The 23,172-nt window shown below is 40.7% G+C and overlaps 1 protein-coding gene across 1 annotated transcript in view; it reads right to left on the bottom strand.

Annotated features, from left to right (window-relative positions):
• Positions 1-1,082: 1,082 nt before the first annotated feature.
• LOC139474470 (multidrug resistance-associated protein 1-like) overlaps positions 1,083-23,172 on the bottom strand; it is a 32,012-nt gene continuing 9,922 nt past the window's right edge. Inside the window, exons 11-30 of the mRNA XM_071257507.1 lie at positions 22,364-22,501; positions 17,757-17,903; positions 16,959-17,043; positions 16,239-16,305; positions 15,306-15,432; positions 14,896-15,072; positions 13,060-13,227; positions 12,765-12,951; positions 11,862-11,949; positions 11,176-11,296; positions 9,816-10,053; positions 8,711-9,021; positions 6,966-7,165; positions 6,580-6,706; positions 4,715-4,816; positions 3,852-3,998; positions 2,662-2,820; positions 2,301-2,467; positions 1,560-1,754; positions 1,083-1,438 (exon numbers count right to left, since the gene is read on the bottom strand). Of these exons, the coding sequence (XP_071113608.1) occupies positions 1,324-1,438; positions 1,560-1,754; positions 2,301-2,467; positions 2,662-2,820; positions 3,852-3,998; positions 4,715-4,816; positions 6,580-6,706; positions 6,966-7,165; positions 8,711-9,021; positions 9,816-10,053; positions 11,176-11,296; positions 11,862-11,949; positions 12,765-12,951; positions 13,060-13,227; positions 14,896-15,072; positions 15,306-15,432; positions 16,239-16,305; positions 16,959-17,043; positions 17,757-17,903; positions 22,364-22,501 (3,066 nt within the window). The 3' untranslated portion in view covers positions 1,083-1,323. The remainder of the gene's footprint in view (positions 1,439-1,559; positions 1,755-2,300; positions 2,468-2,661; positions 2,821-3,851; positions 3,999-4,714; positions 4,817-6,579; positions 6,707-6,965; positions 7,166-8,710; positions 9,022-9,815; positions 10,054-11,175; positions 11,297-11,861; positions 11,950-12,764; positions 12,952-13,059; positions 13,228-14,895; positions 15,073-15,305; positions 15,433-16,238; positions 16,306-16,958; positions 17,044-17,756; positions 17,904-22,363; positions 22,502-23,172) is intronic.

Here is a 23,172-nt window from a genome sequence, read left to right on the forward strand (position 1 = left end):
GTAGAGTGAATGCTGGCTATACAAATGTATATATTATTTCTTCCTCTTCTTCTTCTTATTATTATTATTCATAAAATATCAGTAATAATAACCCCATGAAGGCGTGCGACCAATGAAAGTAATCACTCTCGCCTTTCAAATTATAATGACTGTTATCTTAGTTTAGGACCGGAGCTTTATGTCAGTGGTTGCATTTATGTACACGACCACAAAGTCTGTGCGTACTTTTTCATACTTTGGATAAGATCAGATACTTACATGTTTTATATTTAACGACCAAAACACAAGTATTTGTTGTGGACTCGAATATAGTATGGGAATTGCCAGCATATAAAATCACAATGACATTATGTTACATTTGTAATGAAAATAAATAAACTCTGGAACATAATATTACAAGTAAATATATAAATCGTTATGTTGTTGAATTTCAAGCCTTAAATACATTAAGCGACAGCCGGGTTCGAGACACCCAATGTGTAGATATTATTGGGTTTCGAGACAAAACGTGTTGGGCACCCAGGTGGACAGTACGTCAATGTGAGTGTATATGAGATAAACAATCGCTGATATATAAGGGCTCTAGAGAAGATTATGTCGAAAGAACATGGTTCAAGAAAGACAACGCGTTGAATTTTCAGATTCCAGACAAACACTGTGCAGAGATTACAGGGTTTGAGACGAAGTCTGTAGAAATAATCGGTATCGAGATAAACATATGCGGAGATGACAGTACAAAAGGAGAGTATGTTGCAATCACAGCCTTCAACATAACACGACCCGTGAAGATCCGGGGTAGAATAGGTCTTCAGCAACCCATATGAAATACTCGACCCGTAAAGGCGACTATACTTGTCGTAAGAGGCGACTAACGGGATCAGGTGGTCAGGCTCGCTGACTTGGTTGATGCATGTCATCGATTACAATTGTGTGGATTGATACTCATGTTGTCAGTCACTGGATTGTCTGGTCCAGACTCGATTATTTGCATACCGGGTCATATAGGTGGAATATTGCTGAGTAAAACAACAAACAAACAAACAAAACTTCAACATAAGACGGGACGACTTTCAGCGCAGACATTTATTTCAAATGAAGTACAGCGAGAGGACAAATACACTAGTTAAGACAAAATGTTGCACAATTTCGCCATTTCTCCTCTGTTGAAGCTGACGAATAAAAAAGGCAGCCTGACTGAATAACCATATTATGCTCAGTCGTGCCAGCCATGTGTATGGGGCCTCGTTTCATTTCTTTTATAGGGCAGTTTCTTTTGGTCTCTGTAACTGAACACACCAGCGAGCCTACAAAGCCATGTTTGTACTATGAGGTCAACCCTGCAGCTTTGGCCATGCTGTAAAAGATGCTGTCAGGCTGTTGCAGCAGGGAGGAGGGTGTGTCAAACTCACACACACAACCGTTGTCCAGGACCAGGATCCTGAATATCAAAGATAAATAAATTCATACATGCATCATAAAGTGCATACGCGTATACGTATAATATGAATATAATAAACGGTAAAAGATATCTAATTGAATTTGTGTGTGTTTTGTTTTACCTGTCGTAGTCCATGACCGTGTTGAGCCTGTGGGCGATGGTCAGCACTGTGCAGTCCTTGAATTCTGACCTGATGGTCTGCTGGATCAGGTCATCTGTTTCCATGTCAACGGCTGCTGTAGCCTCGTCCAGTACCAGGATTTTGGTCTTCTTCAGAAGAGCTCTGGCAAGACAGAGGAGTTGCCGTTGACCAACACTGGAAAACGAGAGTATATTTCAGAAAGTATTGTATAATGACCGAAACTGATTTCAAGTTCAAGTGGGGCGGTCGGGTAGCCTAGTGGTTAAAGCGTTGGCTCGTCACGCCGAAGACCCGGGTTCGATTCCCGACATGGGTACAATGTGTGAAGCCCATTTCTGGTGTCCCCCGCCGTGATATTGCTGGAATATTGCTAAAAGCGGAGTAAAACTCACTCACTCAAGTTCAAGTCTTTAAGTCGAAATGTCTATCAAAAGCGATGGGGTTAAAGCGTTTTCTCGACGCACCGAAAGCTTGGGTCTAACTTCGATTGCCCTTGAATACGTACAATGTGTGAAACCCATTTTTAGTGTCCATGGCGTGATATTGCTGGAATATTTGATAAATGCAGCATAAAACGATGCTCATTACTCAATATGTATATATCCATCGCCTGTGTGTCTCCATGCCAGTGTGTTTCTGTGTGTCTCGATCTATATGTATGTCTGTATGTCTCTTTCTAGTTAATCAGCAGCCGTCCTGAAATTATCTTGTATTTTGAACCTCATATTGTCTCCTCCTTCGCTGCACTCATGTTCGATGCCTTCTGGAAGCGTGTCCACAAACTTCTTCAGATGCGCGTGTTCCAGTGCCCGCCAGATATCTCCGTCTGAGTACTGGTTGAAGGGATCCACATTACTTCTCAGACTTCCCGCGAACAATACAGGGTCCTGATAAACAATTACATCAATCTGTCAGGAAAAGCAACGACATTAACGAGTACATGATCTGGATACTATAATTTAGACGGTATTGCTCTGAGGCGAAAATATGTAATTATATGGATAAACGATAGATAAACGACCATCTCTGTAGACAGAAGATGTGCTTTGAATGATACAAGGAGACAGCAGCAGTGTTTGACCTGAGGTAGTATGGTGAGTTTGCTCCTTAGGTCATGCAGCCCGAGTGTACTGACGTCAACGCCATCTATGTTGATCTCCCCTCCTGCAGCTTCTATCAACCGGAACAGGGACAGAGTCAGAGAGGACTTGCCCGCTCCTGTCCTGCCAACGATGCCCACCTGGAATGCAAACCCAATGAGTCACCTTACTTCAGGCCTCGATAAATTGTTTTTATTTTTCACGTGGGTCAAAGCATGCAATGTAGTTTTTCAGTATATAAAAAATGTCTAGTTTTATCCGGCGTCAGTAGACTTTTTTTAGAAATGTGTAACGGCATGCAGGGACTCTTGAGGCTGCCAACCCCCTTTTGGTACGCGGGATTCAGGGTCTATTTAGAGGGTAATCAGGCAGAACCGGATTTCATCAGTGAAGATGACCGTCTGCCAATCACGTTGCTGCAAACGACGTACAGTACGGGCTCATCTCATCTTTGACGACGATGTTGCATTGTCAATAACTGTCCTCTGTAAGGTCTGTAAGCCCTAAGTCCTTGAGCCCTGTGTCGCCTGGCCACTGTCTGTCGACTAACCATATGCCTTAAGGCATTTGTCGCTGAGGATGTCACTGTCAGGAATCGATTCGAAAATGCAAAGTATGCAAGTACCGATCTACATTGGGCGTAGTTACCCTGGGTGTGTCTGTTCTTGGCCTGTCTGATTTCTGCCCGGTCTTTCTGTAACGTTGCAGCGGGTTAGGTACAGCAACACGGGAGCAACCAAAAGTTGCAAAACCAATGCGGGCATGTGTGGCTCCCATCTGTATCATACCCAGGGCCCGTTCGCGTTGTTCGGTTGTCAGTCGTGACATTTCTGTGGTGTTTCGTGAGTGAGTGTCTGACGTGCCGTCCGTATCATTTATATACCCTTATTGCACGTGTAGTTTCGGCTCCCCAAGCGGCACGTGTTTTTCACTTTTTCACACTTTTATAAAAAGGCATGTATCATTTTCTGCATAGAACATTGCAGTATTTTGACGTTGTGTTTTGCATCGATTTAGCCTGAACCTGTATTCATTTTTAAAGTGGTTATGTTTCTTTTGGCCATCAGTTTTAGAGGACGTTGAGTCAACCCACCCTTCCCTTGTCACCTTGATGATTGGTTAATCTCTTTGGTCACACGAAAAAGGGGTCCGACTATCAATCATACCACACCTTTTCCCCAGAGTTGACAGTACAGGTTATGCACTTGAGAACCAGGTCCAGTCCCTGTCTGTACCGAGTTGAATAGTCCAGGAACCTCACAACACCCTGCTGAGGCCACCCCGCGTCTGGACGCTGATCGGGTATGCTCCACCCTGCCTTGTAAGGAAAAGGAGTTTATTCTCCAGCCTGTATGTGTAATTTAACACTGAACGTTGGATATGATGTGATGTTACAGGTTAGGGCGTTGAAATATCTCACAATGCAGAATGTCGCTTGAATCTATTGATTATCTTGTGTATCTTTATATAGTACATTAACCTTTTAGTTTTTGACAATGCAGTCAAAACAAAGGTCAAAGCCAAACCAGTCTCGATTATCCGTCGAACAGATTCAATTGGGCGTAAAAGGCAAAACACAAAACAGCTGTGAAAGCTGTATGAATGGATTACTGAATATGATTGTGATAACACCAGGTGTTCGCGAAAAGCCTAAGCATGGCCTGTCCTACCGGTAGTGCCCACCATTCACACAATTTGCATAGAAAAAGGTATATGTGTTGCCTGTCATGAAATGACATGAAAGGCAAGAGTCGCTAAAGGCACTGGAGTTCATTGTATAGCATTGCTTCCCTTAGCCAGGATCCGTTGACCGTCGGTTCGAGTCCCAGATTCGCCCAAAAATAATCACTGTGCTTGTGGCTTATACCAAAGTGGTAAAGACCTGCATCACTTCGGCCTTTTCTCCTCCGTCGAGCTGACACGGCGTAGTGTAACTGAAAAACCGTTCAAAGCCGCTTTAGACCCAACTCATATAGGCCCTCAACCACCCTCACCCCCACACGACCCCCAACCCACCCCCACTGCATTGCATACCTCGGACTCTATCCCACTGTACTGCTTCACCCTCTCTACCGACACCACCTGGGTCTCTAGGTCAGTTACCGCCCTCACCAGCCAGTTGAGATTGCTTGTTATCTGAGAACAAAAACATGTGTTAATATATGTGTTTCCTTATTCTTAACTGATGTTTCACCCCACCCACCCCTATACACACACACACACACACACACACACACCCAAGTCTACACACACACAAATTAAGAATGCTATTCTTTTTTCTCTTAACATCAATACATATCTGCACTGCACAATGTTATAATATTTGATATCTTTGTATACTTGTTCATGTTTATTAGTATCAGATTACACATTCATGACTTTTCAGCCGTCATTATATTGTAAATATGATCTGTTACATATGTATGCGAAAACAAATAACATAAATAAATGCATTTAGACTTATCTACATGGAATGATCGTGGGGTTAAATTTGCATTGATGTCATGATAAAAATATTTCATTATAAACTATGATGCTATATCATAATAATATCTAATAAATAGATTTAACACTACAGGTGTCTTGAAGTACTGTTGAATGAAAATCAAGATATGTAGCTAAAGCAGGACAGTGCATGGGTTGTAAGGAAACTAACTTGTCAAGAAATGTTACCGAAACAAGAAGATCCAACTAGCATTTACATCTGTTTAGATATTATACACATCTTTATTGGGTAGACAATATGATTTGTTGTTTGTTGGGACAAATCTCTGTACTTTACTACTATTTTAAGAGCATGATTATCAGAATTTTGAAAAAAATGGATCAATGAAGTTAGCCCTGTGATGACTCAAAGCACTAAAAGATGGGATACATGCATTTTATCAGTGACAGAATAAAATGGGTAAATCTCTTATTTCAAAGTACGATGACTGGTTTGTATATTTCAAATGAGCAACTAATTGGTTGATAGATGCATGGTAGGTTTCATTTGGTTTTATTCTAAAACATGTTGTCGGAATGAAAAATAAATCAGATGCGAGATGAAATGTCGATATGAAAGCAACATATAGAAATCAGTTTTTTTTAATTCTGAAGGTTATTTCTTCTTCAACCATAAGTAAAGGCACGGATGTGGTAAAGGTCTGTCAAGATGTCCATGTGCTGCACATGTAGCCATTTCTCCAATTTTCTAACTTTGATGTCCATGGTAGAATGAAAACTATTTGTTTATTTGAATGCTACAATAGTTAAGGACTTGTCGGTGTAACACAACGGCTGATAAATTAAATGAATTTGCATTACTAGTAATTAATCGATGCAACATATTACCCAAGGCTGACAGAATACCTTAATACCGTTTTTTATGGCGTTTCCCCAGCTATTTTCCATCGTGTCAGTTCGTGTTTTAGTTGAAGACTGAACAAATGGTGGTATTCTAATGTAATAATCACTGCAAATAGGTGCTAGTTAAAGTATTAAAAAGTAAACGACCGTTTTTGAATGAAGTTGCAACAGGGTAGCGTTTTAGCTTGGCTCTGTCTTTACATGCCACAAAACTGTCCGGGAACCAGTCCGGAAACGACAGGTTGGACCGTCGCTTATATCATTTCAAAAGGAGAGTTCTTGCCCTTTTGAACAAAAAGATCGCCCATTGGATTTGTATGTACTGTACATTACAAAGAAATCAACTGCACCCAAGTCATTTGAATAATACAGCACAGGGGCTATTTCGCTCCTGTGAAATGTGCTTTATTCCTCGAGCGATATCATTGATATCTTTATGTTAAAATTGACAAGAATATTGACATGATTTTATTATCAATTTGTCAATTATAAATATATACTATTGCTACACTATCGATCACATTATTACATTTTTTTATAACGATGTTTACCTGCAATGCGTACGACACCGACAGACCTACAATGCCACCGGAGAGGGAGTCACGTGACGACACGGCAAACATGGAGGCGGCTAGCAGAATGACGTTACCCAACAGTTCCAGACGGAACCCAAGCCATCTGTGGACAAAATTGTATGTTGTGAAACACCGTTAGTCACTCGGGAAACACCTGACATGCGGTCAAACTGATACCTATACCATAGACTGGTTATATGTAACTAATGGGTTTGAGCAAGTGTCACAATTACGTCAGGTCCGGTCACGTGATATGCAAATTAAAGTCATAACTACGCCGAAATGTTGTGTATGATACTATTGGAATTCGACTTCACAGCTTGACAGTACATATTACGAGAATATATGTTGGAATAACCTACCGTTGAGCCGAAAACGAATAGAAGTTAAAGCGCTGGTTCTTGTCTACTCTCTCCTCGGATGCCCGGATGAATCGGGACTGTTCCTGAAATGCTCGAATGACGCTAGCCCCTGACAGTGTCTCCCCGAAGTGACTGTATATCGGGGAGCGGGTTTTGGACTCAATCCTTTTCAGCTGCCGAGATGTTCCGATGTAGAATACCTGTTTTGAAGTGAATACTGTTCGGTACAACTCCAGTTTGCAACACAGCATCCTGATAAAGTCAGAATACAGTATGGATCGGATCATTACAGTCTCTGTTGTCAGTAAATATTCTCAGTTATTCCTAGGTTCAAAATGTCTATTCATCGAAACTTACTTGTACATTGTATGTCAATAGCATACTGAGGGCGAACAGATGCTCTGTATTCAAATGTCAAATTCAAATGTCAGAAAATGCTATTTTACAGTAATAACTGGCAGTGTCTAAATAATCATTATGTAAAACAACAACCATCACTATTGATACAACATACGAGCAAAAGAAACGTTATCAAATTAAAATTTTGACATGTTGGGTCAAAACCCCGAACAGTATCAGAAATGGGTTGAGACAACCAGACAATTGTCTGAGTTATGCTTTGCTACAGTGCCCAGATCAGTGGAAACGTCGACAACCGAACACCGACGTCGAACACTGCGACACTGGCAGAACAGCATCCGAGATGAACGAACGTCACGTGGTTGCGTTCAACACGTAGAACCGTGGAGATGGCAGCATTATGGTCTAGGACAGCATCTGTGGCCAAATCAAGAACATCTGGTGGTTTTGGAAGAAAATATCAGCATTACATATGTCCCCCCTTTCGTACAACCATTCTTGCTACAGAATCCCTGGACCATGTTTCGCCTGGATAACGCAAGACCCCGACAAGACTTGTAAGAGGTGTCATGCAAGCCATTAAGGTAAACGTCTTGCCTTGGTCAGCTCGGTCACCAGACATATCACCCAGGGCATATGTCAAATTAGAGTACACACAGTTTTCCCTTATAACAGGGATCAGTTAGCACAGACCCTCCAAGAAGAATGGCATCGAATGTCTTTCTTGTAGTCAGCCCGTCGTCGAGTGCATTGATGCCCGCAGTGGGTATACACCATGATTACTGACAAGTGTGATATTCTGGAGGATAAAAAGGAATTTCATGCGCATATTCCAGTCTTGATGGTAGATCGATTACTGAAAAAGTGACCCAGTCCTCTAAACTGTGGACACAATTCTAGTTCTTATTCTCTTCATAACTTGCAATGATGTTAATTATGTCGTTTAGCAATACAAGTATTTCCCTTGATATCACTCCTGTCCTAATATTAGGACCAAGTAATGTTGTTGGGTAACGTTTCTTCTGCTCTTCAGTTTATGTTGGCAATTGTTTCCATTTTAAAATATCTGCTTATCGAAACTTTCCAATGACATGGAAGATATGTCAATAAATGAAGGGAGCTCAGTTGAACGCATCTTTGTTACATTATTTAGCTACTTTCACCTGTCAGTTTAATGCTGGAGGAACACAATGACTGAACTTTATATATAAAATGCTGTTTTGTTATTTCATCTGATTGACAACACAATTGAAAAAGATCATTGAAATTCCTGCTTTAACTTAATTTTATTTCGACCACCTGCCCCTAAGGTTCTGAAAGAGAGTAATCATAAGGGAAGTAATACTAGGCCAGGCCTCAGTATGTTGAGGGTGTTCTCTTCCTACCAGAATGAAGTAGTACATGATGAAGAGCGGGACAACGACGGCCAGGAATATCGGTGTGCTGTAGGCGATGACTATCACACAGCTCAGGACCATCAGGAACGTGTTAAATGTGATCTCGATCAGATGGGACATCAGTGTGTCAATAGCTTCAATGTCCTGAGAGAACCTGTTGGCAATCCGGCCAGTTGGTGTTGTGTCGAAGAAGGACATGGGAGCTTGCAATATATTTGCCAGCATTCCGTGATGCAGAACACGTGCCGCGTGAACAGACCGGAAACCCCACAGGAAGGTGAAGGTCAGCATGGACACAGCTGCAAGAGTTACGTTATAACCATGGCTGTGTACTTACATAGCACAGAGTGACATTCTACAATATTTTAAATATGCATGCGTTATTGTTACTATCATCATTTCTCCTCCACGGTACAACTTTGTCATTGTCAGAAGTCCGAACTTGTCTGTACAGGAGTTCAACTTCTGAACATATTTAGAATCATTGGGAAGATCTTGATGAGACAATTTGAAGTAATCTTTGTCCTTATGTTTATTCAAGACCATTTGCCCACAAATGGGTTTATGACATTTCCGAAATGAAACTGACAGATTTCTTTTACACAATAATCGGGCAGATAAACATATTTCTGCAGAAATATCAGAAATCTTAATATTTTCAGAAATCGTACATTTATGCCAATGTAGTTGTTACATTTTACATCCTGCAGTGAAACCCAAAAACATGTCGACCATCGACATCAAATCAAGCTGTACCCAGATATTGGCGGAGTGTCGAAATATTTGCCATAGTGCAAGCAGATGAAGTCATTGCAATCGTATTAAACCTAGATGCATGTATATTGTGGTAAGATTAACCGCAATGCAACTGCACTCCCCGGCACTTTTATCTATTCCAACTTACCCCAAGCGAATAGTTCAAATATCTGGGAACTGTTTGGAGGATAGCGTGTCAGGTTGTCGAGGTCGGGTTGTTGCCTGCATCAGGCATATGCTAGACTACCATATGCCTCTGACTATCGCCTTTACCGTAGGTCCTACCCATCAAGTGAGACAAATGAACAAGGTCGCAATGTGTTGTATACATACGCACCTTGCATCACACCTAATCCTCCGTACACTCCAAGGTAATAGTTGTTCTTCTCAAGTCTCTGGGAGCTGTTTGCGGGATAGAACGTCAGGTTGTTAAGGTCAGGGTTGTCCGTCCACTGACTGAGCCATATGCTTGACGTCACAGAGGCGGCTTGATACACGACGTACAGAAGGGAACAGAATATCAAGAAGCCCATCCCAACTGCTCGGGCATACACACCATACACGCGCCATGGTACCTGGACAACGGATGTGAATAATATTTCGACAATGTTATAAAATGGCAGCCACAAAAGAAATAGATTATCAATATAAAAGTGACAACATGATGCGACAAGTGTTCGCGAAAAGGTAAGAGCATCCTGCACCACCAGTGGCACCCGTCACAAACACATGCAAAGACTAGTGTTCACCGACAAAAACATTGTTACATATGGTACAAAGTAAAATAGGGGCAATGGCAACAGATATGAATTTTTTGTTTACTATCACATTTCAGATTTCTGTACGATGCCAAAGTCACTTTAAAGAAAATTTCTCTGCGGTTTCTTTCTAATAAAATCATCCTCTAAAACACCCCGAGATATTATCCTATTTGTTCCTATAAAGATCCTGCAAGATCATCTAAAGATCTTATGAAGTTCCTATGAAGATCCCATGACAATCATAAATACAACATTGACAATATCATTAGTTCTGACAATGCATCATGCAGTGCAATGTTCGTATCTCTGGATAGATTACATATGGTTCCCTACCGCTACACATTAATCACATTACAGGTTATATCGGAATGAAATGACTAACAGGAAATCGACATAAGCCAATCAGAAAGCAGCTTTCTCGAGCTTTACGTCACTAGTTTCAAACTGGCGACCATTTCAGACTATACTTTGAAAAATATTTCGACAAGTTTTCAAAAGAATTGAAAACTGAACATAACTGTCGTTTTGAATACCCCGTGTTAAGCTTTTCGAGGTTGTATGATGAGAAAACACATTTCGACTGTCACTTTCCCGATCTGATAAACGACGCTCTGATTGGTCGTTTTGACGTGACCCGTAAGGGGATGTCCTCTGATCTTTATGGCACAATGATCTGTTTTTGATGAGATTGGCATATCACCACCATTCCCTTTCCAAGGTAAAACGTTCAGTTTTCACTTCAGTCTTTCAAGACACATGAACTTGACACGTCGTGATATAACTGAAATACTTTTCAAAACAATGTGAAACCCAACTCATCAACTCGTCTCTAAAAAACTGATAGACAACCTATATTTACAGTGTTGACATTGTCTTCAACAGCTATACATGTAGGTGGTGTATTTCTGTGAAGATAATGCAATGACTAAAGCTCACCTTCCCTTCCTCTACCTTCTCCTCCTCCACCAGCTTACTCTCCTGTTTAACCTCCTCCTTGAGATCCTTTTTCCTCTTCTTCATTTCATAGCTCTTCTCAAGGGATTCTGTCAGTGATTTTCTAAAATGAACAGTGATCACACGGTGTTGATATACACCGATCTACACAGTTCCACACTGATCTCTACAGATCTACACTGTTCGACACCAAAATACGCTGACCTACATGTATACCGTTCTCGGCATAGTTTCACTGACCAATGTTAGTATAGACTGATCTGTACGAATAGGTAGACCTGCACAGATATATCATAGCTACGCTGATCTACGTGTACTGACCAACGCTGAACTACGCCCATCCGTACTGATCTTAGCGTTGTCAGTTTCCTGTAGGAACATTTCTTCTTGTACGTTACGCCATTAAATAACGGTCATATACAAGCATGTGTAATTTGCCTATCAATTGCTTAATTGCTATTTTTGTACGAACGTTTCAAATCTGAACCTATAAAGACATTACTCCCTTTAACCACATGTTTACAACCATAGATAACAACGCGTAGGATACTCGTATTGACTAGACCTTGTATGTCTCTTCCAACATGAAATGTTCAAATGGTCCTATTCTCTAGAAATCTCTTCATCACATATCAATGATCTGTGGTTTTAATTAGTGGTGTACTCACAGGCGGGCTACTTTCACTCCATCTTCAGTGTCCTCTTCTGATGTTACAGACACGAGTCGTTGGAGCACCATGCGCTTCATCTCCATCTCTGAGCAAGAAGTATGTTTCAGGAGGGAATGCAATCGGTGAGGTGAGTCAAAATGGGGTTTAACGTCGCGTCCAGGATTATAGCATTTATATGGCGACCTGCATGCACGCACGCGTGCGTGCGTGCGTGCTTGTGCTAGTCCGGACTATTGCCGATTTCATAGTGCTAGCCCACTGAGATACCATGCCGCAGTTTAACATGGATACTTCACTCAGGCACAGTTTACTGACTTCACGCCGACCAGTCCTTGCTTTTTGCCCCTAAATGCCGAGCGCCAGGCCGGGTAACAACAAGTACCATCTTTTAACATCATTTGGTACGACGCGGCCAGGGAACGTACCCCGGACATTCCGCTTATTCTACCACTTGACCACGGAGGCGGTCGGAAATGCAATCGGGTTGCCGTTTCCATTATGACCAGGTGGAAACCATTGACAACGTTATCACAATATCATTAATGGAAACAGATACTTTCAGTGTACGTTCTTTGAATAACCGATTACATTGACCATATGTAATTACATCTGTCCACGAACCAAGGATCGAAAAAGTTGCAGCTTTACTCAGTACCAAGAAATATGACATTATTGGAAAATAGAATAGAATATATCCCTCTCAATATGGACTGACTAGCTAGAATCGAAGATCAGGGCGAATCTTGGATTGGACCCCACGAACAGACGAATATGACGGGACGCAAAAGTATGAAACGATGAACCACCTGTGCCCCTATGTCCGTGATGTTGTACTGGTGAGGATAGTGTAATGTCCATTATCTTAGATTGGTATTTCTCAAGTGGTTTGTTTGCTCTTACCTTCTGGGTCATCGTCGTTGTTATCCCTACTTTCGAGGAGGTAAGTTTGTAGGAACTGGGCAAAGGGTCCGTTATGCTGCAGAAGCTCCTCATACGTCCCCTTTTCTGATATCTGACCACTGGTCATCACAAGGATAGAGTCCATCTCTGGGAGCCAGTGGATGCCGTGAGTGACCAATATTCGCGTCTATGTAAAACAAACAAACTGTAATTTACTAAAACATACCAATTACTATCCCATGTCTGACCAATGAAGACGATTTATGTATTAACATACGGATAAACGCAGACATACCTTCTTTGCAAGGAGGCCCTTGCTGCAGATGAGCTTATCAAATATATGTTTCCCCACGTGACTGTCGACAGCACTGAGTGGATCATCCAGCAGATAGATGTCGGCGTCGTTGTACACAGCTCTGGCTAGAGACACTCTCTGCTTCTGCCCTCCACTCAAGTTGATACCCTGTTGATGAAACAAGAATGTCCACATTCTGTCTACACTTCCGGTGTGTCGGAGTTGATATAAATTTGTACCAATCACACTGAAATGGGCGCACTTACACTATTCTATGTATAAACGGACCGACCTTTTGTTGTTAACGAGTGGGAGAGCTGGGAGGATTTCTTCCCGAAAATATTGTCTCCGAAAATTCTTGAAAAAATAATAACTGTACTTCGTACTGAAATGTCCATCTATTTTGCAAAATAGCAAAAGAAATAAATGAAACATGATGACAGTTCGGAAGTAATGACTACTCTCCGATATCCTTGCACTCATACTTAATGCAAATAGCATCTGAAACCATTGAATAAATGTACAGTTTGGTCATCAATTTCATAATATTATTAAAAATAACTTCAGAATTTTAATGAAAGTAATTCCTACAAATTATTGGTACTACCTGGATGTCTTACCAATAATGGGGTTATATGTTTATACAAAGACCAAACAGACCATTCACGACTTTACAATCCACAGCAATATAAACAAACCCCTAGACATCCCAAAGCACAATACACATTAATAAACATTAATTATAAATAAAAGCACATTTTGAGAAAATAAGCTGTTCGACTCTGGAATTACTCATAACAGGAATATATGGAATGACCACCCTGTCAATGTTCTTCCAAGCTTGGAATGTTTTTTCTTCATGTGATTGGATTGAAAGTTAACATTTGCGGGTAGTCGATGATTTTACGAAACGAATTGTTTGACGCATTTGAACACAAATATAGATGAACCAAAGACGATAAGGGAACATGAACAATATTGAAGAATAGTTCTTACTATTTGTCGTATATAGAAAACGAATGTTTAAAAAGGGACTATAATGTGTATAAGTTAGATTTCAAATCCTTCAAAACCCCACTTTGTTTACGTCCAAATTAAAATAGCATTTAAGATGTAGGTCAACCCAGTAGACACTGATTACCATAATAATACAATGTCCAGTTGTGTACGTTGCATTGATTACCTCAGATCTGGCCATGAGATGGATAGACCCGTGAAGATTCTGGGGTAGAATAGGTCTTCAGCAACCCATACTTGCCGTAAAAGGCGACTATGCTTGTCGTAAGAGGCGACTAACGGGATCGCGTGGTCAGGCTCGCTGACTTGGTTGATGCATGTCATCGATCCCATTTGCGTTGATTGATGCTCATGATGTCAATCACTGGATTGTCTGGTCCAGACTCGATTATTTTACAGACCGCCGTCATATAGCTGGAATATTGCTGAGTGCGGCGTTAAACAACAAACAAACAAACAAACATGAGATGGATATATCATGTTTAGTTGCTTGTATATCGCCGCACTCGACTCTGTGCCAGACAATCCAGTGATTAAAATCATTGGAATCGCTCCACGCATTTAGAAGACAATGACATGCATCAACCGACGTCAGCGAGCCTGACCATCCGATCAGTCGCCAAGTCGAACTTGGATCTTTACGGACATAGCAACCAAGAGCATAGCTCCTGTTTTAATATAAGAAACAAAACAAGAAAATGGATGAGATGTTATTATTAGTATGCTGCATACGTCCTTAATTACCATGGTGCCATTTGAGGAACATAGCTTTCTAACCCACTCTTAACTTCTTTCCACCAGTATACAAATATACAGTACCCTCTCCCCTATCTCCGTCATGTCCCCTCCCGGTAACATCTCAAGGTCTGGAGTCAGGGCGCAGCACTCCACCACTTCATCATAGCGCTCTCTGTCCATGGACTTCCCGAACAGGATGTTGTTCTGCAGGGTGTCGTTCTGGATCCAGGCTTGTTGAGGTACATAGGCAAGTTTTCCCTGTTGGCAGTGACATGTTTCAGTTGAGCTTCATATTTAAATATCAGAATTGCAATTGCACAACAAAATAATGTTAACAATGATGGTTGAATTATTTATCATGTTTAGATTCTCTGATGCAATAAAATCTCCCTACAAATTGCGATAAATATATAGATTCAAATTCATATTTCTTTCGCTTGAATGGCGTGTTACAATTTTGACACCTGGTGTCCCTGTGCAGGATGCCATACCTTCAAACACACTTGTCCTTTACTTTTGTGCATCTCACCAAACATAGCTGAGATGAGAGATGATTTCCCCGCACCGACCTGACCCACAACGGCCACCAGCTGTCCAGTCTTAACTTTCAGATTGATGCTAGTAGAAAATGTATAGAATTTGAGGAAATATCATAATGTACCAGTTGATAAACAAAACGTATTGAGTTTGTGGATATATATCTATGATCTTCAATAAGATATTGGATGATTTAAATGAAAATTAAAAGTCGTTACATGTAGTATATGTTTGACACCTATATAACATCAAGAGTAAATTTCAATAAAGATTGCGCGCCACACCCAGAGAACCCGGACAATTGCCTGGCATCATCTGGACATGCTCTGAATAAAGATCCTGATGGTAGCCGTTGTGATTCGGAGCCACTCTTCTTGCAGAACTGCAAAGAGTTGGTGCAGATTGTGAGGCGCCCATGACGTCGCCGCACATGACGTTCAGGTTCACAACACAAATCAGAATTATTCAATAATTGTTCATACTTGATGGTGATCTGTATCAATTTCATAACGCTATGGCTATATCCGATATATGTACGTCTACTACGACGATGCCGGATTTCACATCACAGACAAATCTATGGATATTTAATCCAGAACTGCAGTTTTCAACCGATTCTCGGTTCGATAACATATTGGCATGTGTGTGATGGCCCTAAGCTCATCCGTCATGCTTTCTGGTCATGTGAATCTATCCCTTAACGCTATGAGTCCTTCCACGGTATGCTGTTGGCTGTACGTCAAACATGATTCGGAGCACAATTGGTCACAATGGTTTAATATCGGCATCCCGGTTATCTCGAATTCGTACTATGGTCAACTCGATATATTTTGTCGAAGGACCCAGGAACTTTTAGCTAACAAGGTTCCATTGTTTGAGATGCTCACTCTTTCAAGGTTGGTCCCATCTCTTCATTCCATATGAATGTAGCATCAGTGACAGCCACTGCTTCACCTGAGGAGGAACATCATTACACATAGACTCCATACATGAATCTTCATATACAAGCTGCAATATATACAGACCACTACAGTAAATACCTACTGAGACGTATTACGCTTCATTAGTTATAGGCGTTAGAGAGAGTGAGTGAATGTCGTGTTACGTCACAGTCTGACTACTCAAACTATATTACGATGGCCTAAAAAAACAAGTGTTTCAAAGCGTGATCAACGATCCATATCGTCGATGCACGAAAACACATTTCCGTCAAGCATTGAGACACAATTTTAGTCAATTCTTTGGATAGGTATGGGGCTCTGGGGGAGTAGGGGTGGGTTTTCTGTCATATCTCTCCCACGTTTGAACACGATCGCTCGGCCACTGCGTTTATCTGCGTTGCCCAGCTACACCTATGGGACACAACTCAATAACTACTACCCTCTAAAATATAACGTCGTCCAATTTACTACGTCATCAAATTGCGAGCGCATGTTCGATTCTCCAGAAATGACGTTATGACAGAACAATGTTTTATCGTTGTATTCGTTCTTCGTTGCTCTTTGCGATTTATCGCATAGCTATCGTATACTGTTAATAAAAGGATAAGGGTGAATAACTAAACCATAGGATTGATGAAACACTGAATATGGAGGTTAAGTTGATACCATGTCTGTTACTCCTCTGCACGCTGTTGTCATCTAAATCGCCGCTGTTTAGATACTTTTCAATCCTCTTAATAGAAACATTTGCCTGTAACACAAGGTATTAAATTACAATAGTAATAGTAATAGTAATATGCAATAAGGAACACGATGGTACAGGTGATTGGGTGTCTTTGTTTCTCACTATAGTGCATGACATAACATTTGTACATAATGGTGTGTAAGATCATTTCATTCAAAGTAGTTTTATTACTGCCCCGATTTTAATCGCACAATAGCAGTTCTTTATATTTGGCTGAATTTGTCAAAAATCTCCAGCAGCTAGAGGGATTATATAAATCCTTATGGTCAATCTCCATGGTCCCTGGTATGGTGACCTTACTTTGGTAACTGGCGATCTATACCCCGGATTTTTGAACTGTCAAATAATAGATTAGGTCATAACGTTTTAATGCTTTTTTAACTAGTTTTAAATATAAAAAACTGTGACAATCTGGTGATCATACTGTCCATTATACTGTGGACAGAGATCAATATATTACCAGAGTATAACAATGTGTTGTGCTTGTTACAATATGGCTGAAATAATGCAACGGAATTTTAGATCTCACGCAATTGTATATAATGGATGTCAAGGCATTGTGTCTCTACTAACATGGTCTTATTAATACCAGTCTTGGATTCTTGTTTCGCTGACTGAGCAGCCTGACCTAATATAATTCTATGCAGTTATAGTTAAATATTATATAACGTATGTTATATGGTGAGTCAGTGCCAGAAAAGTATAAAAACATACCCTACCCTCACAAAGTCAGCTATGATTTCTGGGAGGACAAGCATCGCAAATCTAAGATTGTTTAGTAGGGCCACAGCTACAAAGGCTGTCTTTGGGCTGAGGTAGTGACCTGGAGCTGTGTAGATATACGTCAGGAAGGTCACCAACGTCACCTGAAACACAGTGACATCTTATCTATGTTTTTCACTAAAGGAAAAGGATCCCAGTAACCAATGGTTATTGGTCCATGAGCCAGACCCCAACATTTTATAAAGCGGTACCACCTGGGGTGGCAAAATCTCAGTATGATTTTTTGAAAGTCATATATCCATAGAGGAATCCACGGGACTAGATTAAAGGGTAGGGGAAACCAGAAAGTGGAAAAAACTTTACAAGCAAACCTCATATGGTGAAGTATGACCACTCAAAATGTTGGTAACCTGATGCTCTACATGTTGGTATGTAATATAGGACTAATACAGTAAAACTGTAGGTCACCAGAGGTTTAAAGGTCACAACATTTGACCTCTGCTTAAATTATTACCAGTTGTCAGAAAATAAACTGCACATACCACTACGATGGGACTTTCTTAACCCAAATGGGCTATGATTGAAGCCAAGAAGTACCCAAGTCTGTTAAAAGTCTGAAAAAAGTGAAATTTATTATCTTTTTCGGTGTGGTAAAGAGACGGTTTTTGATGCATTTTAAGACGAATGTCGTTTTGCGCTAAAAGCATACAAGATTTGTATGAAGTAGGACTTCCTGAAATATGTCATTATGTTCTGATAAAAAAACAACTACTTTTACTAATAACCATGCCCTATATGTATTCAGATGATGGTTAAGTTACATTTTGATGTAATTTGGTTACCACTAATCCAAGAAGAATGTCATCTAGTACCATATATGAACTCGGTTTCAACCTTAATATATTACAAAATATAACCATTTGAGTTAGAATAAGAAGGGACCTTTATTCTGCAAAAGAAAAGACAAACTTAATGTTTTGTTCTCCAGTTGAATTTTGAGACAATGACTGCTCGCTTTCAATGGCCTCCTCAAAAGAACAAGAACAGGGATGTGAGCCAGAAGCATTATGTGAGCATAGAATCTTTTTTTTTCTATTGGAAAACAGTTGCTAATATTTAACTCTACTTAACATATAGGAAAATTTAAATGATCAAATACACATTTTCCAAGTCACATTCCCGGTACTCCAGCTGGGGCCATCTGGTGACAATTAATCACAAACTGTCAATATACAGTACATTATAATACATCAAGATGGCAGTTTCCAAGCAACTTAAAGATATGTACAATATCTAGATATATGTATCTTTAATTTGCTTAGAAATACTTAATCTTTACATGAAAACTGTCATCGTGATGTATTCTTCTGTTTTGTATATTGACAGCTGGTGATTGAGTTCAGCACACCCTTGTGGCCTTATGTGACGTGACAATGAACAGTTTTTAATGCCTTTGTAAAACGACAACATGTGACTATCGGACTCCAAAATTTCATATTTGTATCTATGATATTAAATTAAATATATCGACTTTATTAGGTTCAATAAATTTACTAACAAATCTACCTATTGGCATTGAGCGATTTTCTCCTTGAGCTGTATGCGTAGTATAGAGCTTTATCACGCGTGACCTTGCAATGCTGTACATCGTATCTTATTCAAGCTGTATCACTGAGAGTGAGTGATTATCTCCCTTACCCGAATAGCTCTTATGCGCACTACCTATGCAATGAATCGTATGTTATTCAGGCAGCCAGGGAGAATGGTTCCAGGGAGGAATTAAGGTCAAGCATGTAACCCGCACTCAGTCGTTCTCCCTTCACACTGCTATTGCAAATTATTGCTCAACACGATTAAATGCCAGGCTTCTATGAAGCATGACTTTGTTCAATAAACAACACATGTAAAACAACGGGTTTGATATCAGATATCAACAAACAACACATGTAAAACAACGGGTTTGATATCAGATATTTGTAATAAGTTGTCTTCACAATCACCTGTATGGTGCTTGCTGTGCAGATTTGAGCACAGTTTCAAGTAGTTCACTGTATGTAAAATATGATTCATACCGTTTCAAACGACGGTTTATGGTTCTGCATAGTTTATTGTATTGACAGTTGTTTTAACTTCCTGCAGAGATTATACACCCGTATATGATCTTTGCTTCTGGATACACTGGAAATCAACATGTTGGCCCTTAGTTTGCAATTATTCTCCTGAAAAATAATTCAGTTGCATGATATATTCACGATGTTTGGCTTGAACATAGTAACATTCTTCTAAACATTCTTCAAATTTAAGCCGGAAGTAATTACAACACAAACCCAGTTCACCAAACGGAACCGTACACAAGAGTAGTGAGTGAGTGAGTGAGTGAGTTGGGTTTAACGCCGCTTTGAATAGTATAATTCCAGTTATATCACTGCGTGTCAGCTTGATGTGGGAGGAAAGCCCGAAGTGATGCAGGTATTAGACGTTCACCACATTGGTGAAACCCATGAGCACGGGTATAGTGCTGACAACATAATCGGGGCGAACCAGGATTCGAACAGACTGTCACAGGTTTCTGGCGTGCCCAAGGGACACCACCCTGCATAGCGAATTGCAGCACAAACGGCAACTTTGGCCAACCGTGCCCCCGTACACAACTGTAACAAACTACCATACAACAAAGATGTTGAAGATGAGATATGTATTGCGTAATTGCCCGACTTTTAGGCAATCCCGTTTACAAGCTGTGATGCCGTCAGCTGCTTCACTGGAAGAGGAAAGGTTTCAGCCCTCAGGCTCCTCACCAGCGACATACACAGTAACACATTGACTTGCGTAGGCACAAGCTGGACAGTTTCACCACAGCTGTTCCAGGCACTAGAGTCACAAATGTGCTGTCTTTACAGCACAAGGATACTTATTGAGAAGTGAATTGCGGTTCAACCACCCTTGTTTCGGTCTACAACAATCAAGACTCTAACACTAATGTGATAAAAATAGTTTTTGTGTCTAATTGTGTGATCTTATCAAATATTAATATTCATTAGGTAACATATAACTGCATTTTATGTTATTGCGGTTAGCATATCCAATTTGACCCTATTTGACCTTCAGTTTAATCTTGTGAGCCCAAAAAACAGAACAATGTATCTTCAAAACAACTTCTGAATACATCTAGCACATGGCCTTTATAATTTGGAGTTGAGAGTTATAAATTCATGTGAACTTATTTCAAGTAGCCCAACCTCATACCATCTTTTTAGCGCAGGATGACATTCCTTCTAAAATGTACCAAAAAACCGTTCTGTACCACACCATAAAAGATAATAAAGTTCCTTTTATCAGACTTGAAACAGACTTAGGTACTGCTTGGCTTCAATCATAGCCCATTTGGGTTAAGAAAGTCCCATTAGTGTGGCATCTGCAATATATTTTCTGGTAGGTGATAATATTTTAAGCAGAGGTCAAACGCTGTGACCTGTTGACCTCTGGTGACCTACATTTTTACCGTATTAGTCCTAATTACATAACAACATGTATAGCATCAGGTTACCAACATTTTGAGTGGTCATTATTCACCATATGACTATTGTAAAGCTATTCCCATTTCTGGTTTCCCCTACCCTGAAATCTGGTCCCGTGGATTCGACTCTGGGGTCCCCCTTTATGTGGTGATTACTACCACTAAGCTGTGAGTCCCGGATTGCTTTCAGATATTTTTTTCCTCTATGGATATATGACTTTCAAAAAATCATACTGAGATTTTGCCACCCCAAGTGGTACCAATATCTGGTCTGGCTCATGGACTATATGTAGCGGACATAACATTTCTGAGTTCCGTAATGGGATTCGAACCACTGATCGCCAGACGCCTTGTCCAAAACCGACAAAAACTCAGTCAACATGATGTAATACGTCCGATGACACCAAGGCCTGCTAATCTTGTGTGACATGAATAATGCTAGTGATAGTTACAATGTTTGACCTGGTTATTTGTGTGTCATCGAACTCGGCCGGCTTGTGTCGGTTCTCATGCAATCGACCATTGGGTTCGTGGAATGATGTGTATATGAACACATTTCTAAAGCAACGATGAACAATTTGTTTTCATTTTGAGACAAGGAAACCACGTTGCCTTTGCTACTTTTGTTTTAGAACCATTGGAACTAACAAAAGACCAGTGGAGTTTGAAAAGGTGTATTAACCATTTCGGCGCATGCGTAGATTAATTCACTTACTACGCATGCGCACATTTAATCGAAAAGGGCGACAAATGTCTCGTTTTCGCATTGTCGCGCATTTTAACGCCTTTTTTACACATTGTGATGAGGCGACAATGATAAAATGTCGCGTTGTCGCATTGTAACCTGCAAGAAGACTCGTCCCCCTATCGATGAATGTTATGCAACGAGTTGACAATTCTTTTAACTATGCCCGTTTGTGCTTAGACGCAACCCAGTCGCAAAAATGGCCACGAGTGGGACACGAGTCGCTATTCGGAGTTGGTCACGAATGGTAGAGAGACGTCACGGTGGCATCAGTCCTGCTCAGTGATGACACCCTTATAACGAAGAAAATTAAATAGTTATCAGTAAATGTATGTACTTACTAGATATGGAGCCAGCGTAAAAATAAACATCATCATAGCATGAAGTATAGAGATCTTCCAAAGACCCTTGAGTTCATTCTCTCGAACATCGGTGATTTTCCCCTTGAAGGATGGTTCCCAGGCATATAGTTTGAGAATCTGCAAGCAGTGATCGTTATTCATTAACTGAAGATTACGTTTGTTAACTGCTCAAAAGGTAGTGACAAACATGCATTGATTGAAAGACTCAACAAAGAGCCTGACATTATCACCCGGTCAGTAGATCAGTGTTCGGCTTTATGAGTGAGTGAGTTGGGTTTAACACCGCTTTTAACATTATTCCAGTTATATCACGGCGTGTCAGCTTAATGTGGGAGGAAAGCCCGAAGTGATGCAGGTCTCGGACGTTTACCACTTCGGTGAAACCCCCGAGCACGAGTATGGTGCTGACAAACCTAGAAACATAATCGGGGCGAACCAGGATTCGAACCCACAATCATAGGTTTCTGGCGTGCCCAAGGGACGCAACTCTGCACAGCGAATCGCGGCGCCTCAGACGACTGGGCCACCCATGCCCCCTCCGTCTTAATGAGGATTATGTTTCAATGTTAGTCAGCACAATACCCGTGCTCGTGGTAAAAATGAATGTCTAAGATCTTGATCACTTCGGGATTTACCCTACATCAAGCGGAAGAGCCGTACTTTGACTGGGAGTTCGAGTGAGTGAGTGTAAGGAAGGGAGGAAATGAGTTTGGTTCAATCCCGCTATGAAATACATTTTAGATGTATCACGGCAAGTCACCTTTCAATGTTGAAGGAACGACAAAATG

This window comes from Haliotis cracherodii, unplaced genomic scaffold, assembly GCF_022045235.1.
Source record: "Haliotis cracherodii isolate W230 unplaced genomic scaffold, xgHalCrac1.p SCAF_3, whole genome shotgun sequence".
NCBI lineage: Eukaryota > Metazoa > Mollusca > Gastropoda > Lepetellida > Haliotidae > Haliotis > Haliotis cracherodii.